The sequence below is a fragment of the Lytechinus variegatus genome, chromosome 12, assembly GCF_018143015.1.
Source record: "Lytechinus variegatus isolate NC3 chromosome 12, Lvar_3.0, whole genome shotgun sequence".
Classification (NCBI taxonomy): domain Eukaryota; kingdom Metazoa; phylum Echinodermata; class Echinoidea; order Temnopleuroida; family Toxopneustidae; genus Lytechinus; species Lytechinus variegatus.
Genome location: NC_054751.1, coordinates 6773398 through 6783634, shown reverse-complemented (window position 1 = coordinate 6783634; position 10237 = coordinate 6773398). Strand labels below are relative to the sequence as shown.

Sequence of the window (10237 nt, the reverse complement as noted above, 5' to 3'; positions counted from 1 at the left end):
AAGTAGTAGTAGTAGTAGTAGTAGTAGTAGTAGTAGTAGTAGTAGTAGTAGTAGTAGTAGTAGTAGTAGTAGTAGTAGTAGTAGTAGTAGTAGTAGTAGTAGTATTAGTAGTAGTAGTAGTAGTAGTAGTAGTAGTAGTAGTAGTAGGAGTAGGAGTAGTAGTAGTAGTAGGAGAAGTAGTAGTAGTAGAAGTAGTAGTAGTAGTAGTGGTAGTAGTAGTAGTAGTAGTAGTAGTAGTAGTAGTAGTAGTAGTAGTAGTAGTAGTAGTAGTAGTAGTAGTAGTAGTAGTAAAATTAGTAGTAGTAGTAGTAGTAGTAGTAGTAGTAGTAGTAGTAGTAGAAGTAGTAGTAGAAGTAGTAGTAGTAGTAGTAGTAGTAGTAGTAGTAGTAGTAGTAGTAGTAGTAGTAGTAGTAGAAGTAGTAGTAGTAGTAGTAGTAGTAGCAGTAGCAGCAGTAGTAGTAGTAGTAGTAGTAGTAGTAGTAGTAGTAGTAGTAGTAGTAGTAGTAGTAGTAGTAGAGTAGTAGTAGTAGTAGTAGTAGTAGTAGTAGTAGTAGTAGTAGTAGTAGTAGTAGTAGTAGTAGTAGTAGTAGTAGTAGTAGTAGTAGTAGTAGTAGTAGTAGTAGTAGTAGTAGTAGTAGTAGTGGTATAGTAGTAGTAGTAGTAGTAGTAGGAGTAGGAGTAGTAGTAGTAGTAGGAGAAGTAGTAGTAGTAGTAGTAGTAGTAGTAGTAGTAGTAGTAGTAGTAGTAGTAGTAGTAGTAGTAGTAGTAGTAGTAGTAGTAGTAGTAGTAGTAGTAGTAGTAGTAGTAGTAGTAGTAGTAGTAGACGCTTGTAATTATCTCTATGCTATTATAATAATATTTTCTATATTTTTCTCTCAACTATTTCCCCCTATTGAGTAAGGTGTGCTTCTGTTTACGTTCTCGAATTGCTAATTTGTAATATTTTGTTTTGTAAATTTCCAATCGTTCTGTTTTCCCGTGGAATTTGCCATCTTGGTTATTTCATTTTGCTAAATAGGCTCTTCAAATATTTCAAAGGAAGCACTGATATTGTGCACTGATAATTCATATACTTTATTCGTCTCAAAATAATACTTCGTCATTTCAAAATTTGGGAATTACATCATAGTCGCCCACATGCTGGTGATTAGCATTAAAGATAGAAAAAACATTGAATATATGTATATTTCTTCTAAAAACAATGGAAATGAGACCATTTGCAATATAAGCTTTTGATTAGAGGAGGCATTTGTTTGTAGCTATCTATAATATACTCGCCGTTCTTGCAACAGTCTATCAACAAGTTCGTGGAAAAGTATAAGGGTAGGCGTTTTCATGAATTACAAGATAATCTCCATCATCGCTTCGGATGTTTTCTTCAACTCTGGAGATCCTAGTGTAGGCACAGGCGCATCGCCCCGACCACGGAAGGTTTTAAAAATAGCACCATTACCTGCTGCGAAGAAGGGAAACCCCCTTCCCTCCCACGCACAAACCGTAGGCGGCGTACTCTCTTGTCATCGTATACTAGTATAGCGCATTCCTATAACCTCACTTTCTTAATTTTTTACTCCCAAAGTCGCTTTGCATTTCGCAGGGGAATCAGGATTTATGAGTGCGTGGATCTAATCATCTATGATAGTCACAGCATTAATCATCCCTTTGCATGTTGCTGATTATTTATCGCTTTTCTCTCCATTTTAAAGGAGACGTTTTGCTGAAATTCATTGAAACTTGAGACATGCAGGCTGCATTGTCGCCCTTTGTCAATGGCCTTTACCGAAGATCCTACAAGTGAAATATATTTGATTACACCTGTTCGCAATTATATTCATATTTAAACACGAGCCTTTTTTCAATTTAATTCAACCTTTTGTTTTTCCTTTTTTTTATTAGATCTCTCGGATAGTACGTGTAAATTAGGGTTGTATTGAAGGGGCCCGGGGCGACTCTCACCCACACCCCATTTTTGTTAAAGTCAAGCGGCGGGAAAAAATAGTGGATAAAAGAGAAGGAAGATAGCAGAAAGTAGAGAATCAAAATAGAGGTCATGATGGTATCAATATGTAACCCCTCTTATTCTGATTGGGAAAATGTGACGTCAAATTGAGGTAACATATCCCCCCCCCCCACGCAGCACTGTCAAAATACACCAGCGCCTCTCCTTTGTATACAGTATCATTTCGTTTTATGGAGACTGTATGACGCTATTATTTCGATTTTCACCCTAAAATATCCCCAACGGTTATAATTAAAAACTGTAATTCATGAAATGGTTCATTATAGTTTAGTTTATATTTCATTAATAATTTAATATCTGCATATCCATGCTGAAAGCTTTATTGATGGTGTCATCAAGAATCCATGAAATAAAATTGTTAATAACGTTGGTGCAAACAAATTACAGTAATTCATTACCCGAATTGGAGACAAAACATTCACGAGTAAAATATAAACCTTGAGCATATTTAGAACCATATAACTATTCGATGATTGTCAGAGGTATATGAGTCATATCAACAACTTATAAAAACACGAACTTCATCCCACGCATGCAATTTATTGTTCACTTTAATCATCGTCAGTTATAGGATCATTGAATTGTGTTTTTAAGTTCGTAATGAACAGATCATGGGTCGGTTTCACTATGAATTACAATCGATTCGTCCAATCACAATTACGGAAAACACCAATACCAATCTAAAATACCGCATGCCTCCGTTACAGGTATTTTCTGAATTATTATGTATAAACCCATGCATCTGTATAAATCCCGGGGACGGTTTCATGAAGCTCTTCGTAAGTTAGGAGCGACTTTAAGAGCGACTGGTGACCGTTTCTTACGCGCTTAACCATCGCTAATTTATTATACCATTTACCACAAGAAAGGATCACCAGTCGTTCATAAAGTCGCTTTTAACTTACGATCAGCTTTATGAAACGGCGCCCTGATTTATAAACATATGCAAGTTTCAGTTTTGTTTTACTGACTCCATATCCAATCTTATGATATAACAATTGCAGAATATTAACATTTTAACAAATGACCAATCAAAGAGTTATACATTGAGAATTTTTTTTTGTTTAAATGAACAACATAGCAAATGCAGTATAACGATACAAAGATAAACCTACCCCCTCCCCCTCTCTCTCTCTCTCTTTCTCTCTTTCACTCCATCCCATCTCCTTTCCTGTCTATGTGATCACCACCCCTCCCAATCTTTGGTGCCCCCTCATCAAGGAATACATTTAGTTCACTGAACGGTCTTTATCAGGGGGTGTTACAAATGACACTTTTAGAAAATGACGACACTGCACCCATGAAGAAACAGAAAAAAAATTATTTAAGAAGTTGTTTTGCATGGAATCCGATTTTGTTTGTTGGTTCGATATACGGTAGCGTACCTAGGATTTTCCACAGGAGGGGGGGGGGGGCAAAAAAGCTCGTCAGAGGGAGGAGGCAGGGATACGTCCTTTGCATGGGTTGTGACTCGTCAGGGGGACAAACTGCCCCCCCCCCCCGTATAGGTAAGCTAGTGGTTCGATATTAAGCTCTCCCATAAATAGCGATTGCTTGCATCCTCCTTATTTTATAACTTAATAATTATGCTTTCAAAAGCCTAAAATGAATTCGATTGATCGATTTGTTTGAGACAAGTATTGCTGAATACAAAAAAACTTACTAACAAGATTTGTCGTATTTTATTTGTTATAGTTAGTAGAACTAAGGGTACTACAGGCATTATTAGCATCATTGATTTAACATGATATTATACTAATGGGATTTTTTTTATATATTCAAGATTGTTGAAACGAGTAAAATATCGAAAGGCGGATGTGAAAAATACACCTTCATTATAAGAATGCATTTTTTGTTAAATACCTGTCCAACTGTATCAAGTTTTACATAGTGCATAGGTTTATTTGGTATATTCCAAAGCAATGTTTCTTCAGTTTTATTTAAGACGCAGTTTTCAACACAATTCATAATTTTTTTTTCATATTTTGCATAATTGTAAAATCCAAATGAAACCAAAATATATGCAAGCAAAGTGCGACTACATTTCCTATTCTGGTTTCGATATTTTTATTGATATTGCAATTTCAGACTTCTTTAATATTTGCATGCTTCTTTTTGTCTAAGCTTCAACATAGTAGACAAAAATAAATGTTTAAAGAAAGGACTCATAACAAAAATATCAAACAAACTTGCGGTAAGAAATTATTTCATTTGAATAAAGTATACACAAACAAATTTAGCAAAAATGTTACTCTGATTAAAAATAAGCGGAGGATTTTATTAAAGAGCGCGTATTTAATCTTTTTATTTGTATTTTGTATTTTCTAAACAACGCAACAAATAACATGCGACATGGTTTGGGGTATGCGAAGGTGTCTTCAAAATGAGAACAATAAACAGGTTGCAAAAAAAATGTTGTCCTCAACAAGTGGATGGTGAAATAACCGTCAATAAATAATACAGGAGATTTCATGTAAATTTCGATGCGGAGGCGGTCGCACCCACTCATGCAAAGGGGGTGATGAGGTTCGGAGGGATCCAGGGAGAGTAAATTCATTCAGTCATCCTCCCACACTCTATCCAAAATGACTTCATCAACAACCCCCCCCCCCTTTTTTTATTTAAAGAAATATTCAATTTTCACAAAATACTCGAATGTGATCCTGTCAAGATCCTGGTGAAATTAATGAGTGAAAATAATAACGGTTTGCTTCAAGAGACGATTTCCTTGCCCTTTCACTCGAAAGAGGGAAAATTATGTTTTTTCTTTCTGGTAGATCTTGCGTTTTGTCAAAAAGAATTTGTTTAATTGATAATAATAATAATCCGCTTTTATATAGCGCTTAATACATCGGAATGACGTGTCTAAGCGCTTTACAGATACTAGTATATTATTACCCCGGTCATCGGATTCAATCAGTCATTCCTGCATTGTATGCACATCCTCCACTCCCTAGGGAGATTCCAGTCAGTTACCAGTGAGGAGCACACAGTAGGGTACTGGACAAGCTACAATGACTTTCACATCCTACCTGGAGTTGATGGGCGTAATTGCCAAGTATTTCCTCATATTTTAAACGGATACTCCGGCTGAATATATTATGATTTGAACAAATAAAGAAAAATCAGACAAACAAAACACCGAAACTTTCGTCAGAATTGGATGAGGAATAAAAAAGGTAATTATAGGTTAAAGTCTTGCATTACTACGGCGAAACAGTTCTGTATAAGTCTTCCAGAATATGCAAGCCGATGATCACTTCTCTACTTAGTCTTTTGTATTTTATTATATGAAATTACGTATTTTTTCTAATTTTGTCCACCAAGAATAATAATATTGGATTGAAAACTTACTGACTTAACATGTTTAATGTGAAGATAATCATTATTGCATATCATTCACACATGAATATGTTACTTATTTTCAACCCGGTATACTCCGTGCAAGTCGTGATATAATAGTAATGATAATCTCAATAACATTGGAATGTATACATGGTTATCACTCCAATATGTTACAACATAAAGAATAATGCCGAAGATCGATCTGCATCGTTTACGGGTGTTTGATTATTTTACTTACCATTGCACATATTCAGGGGTTACGGGTTATTGTACCGTAGGTCTAATGCTTTTACCTTTTAAGAATATTTTTTACCATTGAATGTGTGGAATTAATGTTATGAAAAGTAACACATCCACATCAAGGGGGTAGGCTGGGGTGCACTGGGTATATGTGCAACCTCCTGCTGAGGCAGGAGAGCCCCCCTCCCCCGGGGGGGGGGGCAGTCAAATGTTTGAGCTGTACACACGCGTGGCCAAATTATTACCAAACACCCCGAAACAAGTTTTTCTCTGTGTGCAAAGTAACCCCCTAGACAGGTTTTTCGCGGGCTTTATCTACGCATTTTGGCCCCTAAACAAGTTGTCGCCAGAATATGACACCGGGGGGAAAGCTTTCAATGGGGGAAAACACATTTGGCTAGTCTTAAGAAATAAAAAAAGCGTTGGAAAAAACATACCCTTAATGCGTTTGACCCTGTGATTGACCATTGACCAGTCTTTTAAAACTACCTTTTTTTAAAAAAAAATCAGTTTTATTGATACTCTTAAGAGTGCACGCACGTCCCGCGTCCAAAACTGATGAAAAAACCCTTTAAAGTCGTTTTTTTTGGGGGGGGCTTACGCGTGTGTACAGCAATATATTTGACTGCCTCCCACCCCGAGAGAGCTCAGACTCTGCCAAGCAAAACGAAATTTGTACCCCTTCTTCTGCCTTCAACAGCTGATTTACCAAACTTTCGTTCCACCTCCCCAAGATATGTACCCCCATACTACTTATGTTCCATCTCCCCATGCTCAAACCAGCCTACGCCCTTGCACATGTTGGTATTACTTGACAACAACAAAAATAGCTGGAAATTGATGTAACTTCGGAATGTTTACTATTAATATATGATAAAAATAGATATTTACACAATGTAAAATGGCAAAACATAAACAAGTATTTTTCCATTGCATAAATTGTAACCTCTGTAGATAAGTATTTTGTGTTAATCGTCTTTTTGCGAGTTTGTTTTACCTTCTGTTCATTTTGTAGTGGTGTTTATGTCATACATTTGGTCATGTTAATACATGAAAATGTCATATTTTGGGGTTGTGCTACACCCCGGTGATGTCACAGGACGACAGTGGAAAGACGGGTATTACCCCTTTTCTTTTCGGTTAATGGATCGTCCTGTCGGCAGGATTATGGTTCAAGTTGCTTGTAAATTATTCTGAGTACACAATTTATTTAGGATATTGTTTATGTACTTACACAGTTTGTATCAAAAGATCAATGTTCTGTTTGATTAAAGTGCAACGATATGTTTTGTATACTTGGATCATTTTAGTGACGAGTAAAAACTGCAAAGATAAAAAAAACCGTTTTCATTTGTTTCTTCATCATTTAACTTTATTTGTTTAGTTATGTATTCTTTAATTTCTTTATTCATTTATTCATTCATTCTGTGATCCATTTTATATTATGTTCTTTTAAGGATTTCTATTGTTTTAATCACCCCTTAACATAGGCGGCGGAAGCGGGGGGACGGGGGGGGACGTGCCCCCCCCTAAATTTGTTGTTGATGACCTTTTTTTTTTTTTTTTTTTTGCTTGTCAGTTTATTTGCCTACGTCCTCCCGAAAATTTTTTGGTTGAGAACCTTTTTTTTTTTTTTTTTTTTTGCTTGTCAAAAAAATTGTGGTTGTCCCCTCCTAAAATTTTTGGCTTCCGCCGCCAATGCCCCTTAATCTATATATTCTTCATATCTTTACTTTATTCATTTTATCTATTCATATATTTACGCGTATGTCGGCGGTAGTGTGCCTAAGGGTGGTTGGATGTGTGTGTGTGCGAATATCACTTATTGATTAATTCAAATTTAATGCATTCATTCATTAATATGTTTTATTCATTTATTTGTTTATCTATAATTCATCTCTCTGTTTATTAATTTATTCATTTATCAATGTATTTATAAATCTATTTACTTATTCATTCATTCATTTAAATATTTGTTTATTTATCTAATATTTATCTATTTTTTCATTCATCTATCAATTCATCATTGGTACTGATATCTGTATTGTCCATACAGGAGTGTTTAATTGGTGGTAGCATTGTTTTCATGAAAACCCGACTAATCACCCCCCCCCCCCTGGCAAACAGTGGAGGAACGTATCAAATATCAATATTGTGTTCTTGCTTTCAAAATACAAAACGATTTAGCACCATCCTATCTGGAACCACTTATCTGCAAACATAATAACGTAATGTAACTTATAAAGCAAGATGTACTGAACAATGTCTCCTTCAAATACCCTGCCAAAGGACGGATTATGAAAGAAAATCTTTTGAATTTATGTTGCTGTCGTCTTATTTTAATTCGCTCCCTTTTGATATACAGAAATGCACGACCCTCTGTGCATTTAAAAAAAATGTAAATCATCAAAATTCTGACTGTCATACATGTAATTACACTGAATAACTTGATGTAATGATTCCATGATGCATTTTTATTAACTCTATATGTATTATGTATCCTGTTTTACTTGAATAGATGTCACATACATTGAATTGCTATGATGTTGAGTTATTTGTTAAACTGCAGGGCGCATTTGGAAAGCAGTTTTGCATAACTGAACAGGCATAACCTGCAGAAATAAAAACAAACAAATAAATTAATAAATAATGGATTTTAAAGACGGCTTGACGATTTAAAATGATTTATTAGCGGGCTAGCAAAATACACATTTTAGTTTGTTTTGATTTTGAAAGGGGGCGTGGTTGCCCGAGAAAGGGCTCGTGACCCGACCCGTAAAGGGCGGGGCAGCGCTTTTTGGCGCCCGCGCCAAAGAATTTGGGCACAATGCCAGACATTTGCCGCGGTTGAGCTATGCGCGGATAAAAGTGCGGGGAATGCTTCATTTTCGTTTTGGCTTTCAATGAAGAGAGATGACGGTGCATGTGTAAAGCGTGCTTACAAAATTTTTTGAAAATTTTCTTTCGGCACTGGCAACTAGGCCTAGGTGGCAGATATTTCGACATTTGTCTAGCTACCTATACCGGATATCTACACAAAGGATTCATACTTTTATTGGATTATACAGACGCTGATTTCAGTTTTTTACTGTCTTCAGACTTCAGCCTCAGGAATTGTTGCCGTAGAACTAAGACTAAGTTAGCTGTGCCGATTTGTGGACCTAAAAGATTCAGTTTGCAACTTCAGGATTGAATTTTTTCTTGGCGGTTCGCTTGATTGAACTTTGGAGGTGATTGCATCCAGGATTCATTGGACTTGGGCTGAGTGACGGAGCTTCGAGTCTAACTCTAGTTTCGCGAGTTGATCATGCCAAAGGTTAAGGCCAAGAAAATAACGACCGCAGGTGCGAGGAAGGGAGATGACACACCGAAGAGGAGGCCGGGTCGGCCGAGAGGTCCACGGGCGACGTCAACCCCCGCAAGTGTGGATCTGGGGCTGGGAGGCGGCAACAACGGGCCAGGAAGGAGCGGTGAGTTAAATCCCTCTCAGTCTCAAGTTGTCGATGTTGATGAAAAAAGTGGTAGGCCTAGGTCTAAAGTTGGTGATAAAATGGCAGAGCTAGATCTAGATCTAGTGGGGCGGGAAGGCCAGGCGCCCGTGGGCAGATCTATTGCTTGGCATGAGATAGTAGCTCAGGAGTCGGATACCGGTAGCTCGGGGCAGGCTCAGCCAGCAGTTTCAGTGCCGGCGCGGTCGGCAGGGGTAGCCGAAGATCTAGGCCTAGATCTAGTGGAGGTCGGTGTTGAGAGATCTGAGCCCCAGGCGCCTAGGCTTTCTGCCGTGTTGGGGGCACCGGAACCATTTATTAGCGCATGCGACCCACTAGGTGTGGAAGTGGCTATCTCACTGAAGGAAAAAATTTGGGCAAGTGAATATATAGATTTGGGAGTGCTCCTTAAGCATAATAATGCACGTGATGAGTTTGGGGCCTTGAGCGTAGGTGACACCACTTTGAGTTTGTGTCAATCGGGATCTGGTCTTGGTTTGCAACTTCAACCTCAATCAAAGGCTAAGAAAATCATGTCGGTAGAGCAGTGGACTTCGGTGTTTCTAGTATTTGCCTCAATTTACGCTGAGAAGCACATTGAAAGGAGCAGGGAGCTCATGAAATATATGGATTTGATAAGGCATGCAGCCCGTGCGTTTGCAGGTTATGGCTGGCGTGACTATGACACTCAGTTTAGGAGCAAGCAGGCGCGTTTACCCGGGCGATCCTGGGCGAGCGTCGACGCCGAGTTGTGGTTGATGCTGGTGGCCTCTAATGGTCCGCGGCAGCGCCACAATTTACCCCATGCCCCTCGCCATCAGTTCTACAGAGGGGAGTACGGCGCGAGAAAATCTTTTCCCTTCGGAGGAAAGGGACCCGGAGCCAATGGCACACCCAGCCGAGGCGTGTGCTTTGCCTTTAATAGAGGCAAGTGCATGCGAGGCAAAGCTTGCATCTATGAGCACAAGTGTTCCCGCTGCCAGGCGACAGGTCATGGGGCTAAGCAGTGTAGCCAAGGGCGGGCCGGTTCCAGTCCCGCTGGCAGTAAATAGGTCTACGGCTAGTGCGGTGTCGTCTATTGCTCCGACCCCTATTAAGTTAGCACGTTTGGTGCCCATGTTAGCTACTTATCCTAATCAGGAGC

The 10237-nt window shown here is 38.4% G+C and overlaps 1 protein-coding gene across 1 annotated transcript; it reads left to right on the top strand.

Moving 5' to 3' along the window:
• Window positions 1–8556: 8556 nt before the first annotated feature.
• Window positions 8557–9872, top strand: LOC121425464 (the record flags this gene model as incomplete). Its single annotated transcript, XM_041621525.1, has 1 exon — window positions 8557–9872. A coding segment is annotated over exon 1 (960 nt), but the record flags the coding sequence as incomplete, so codon positions are not given.
• Between the last annotated feature and the right edge of the window lie 365 nt (window positions 9873–10237).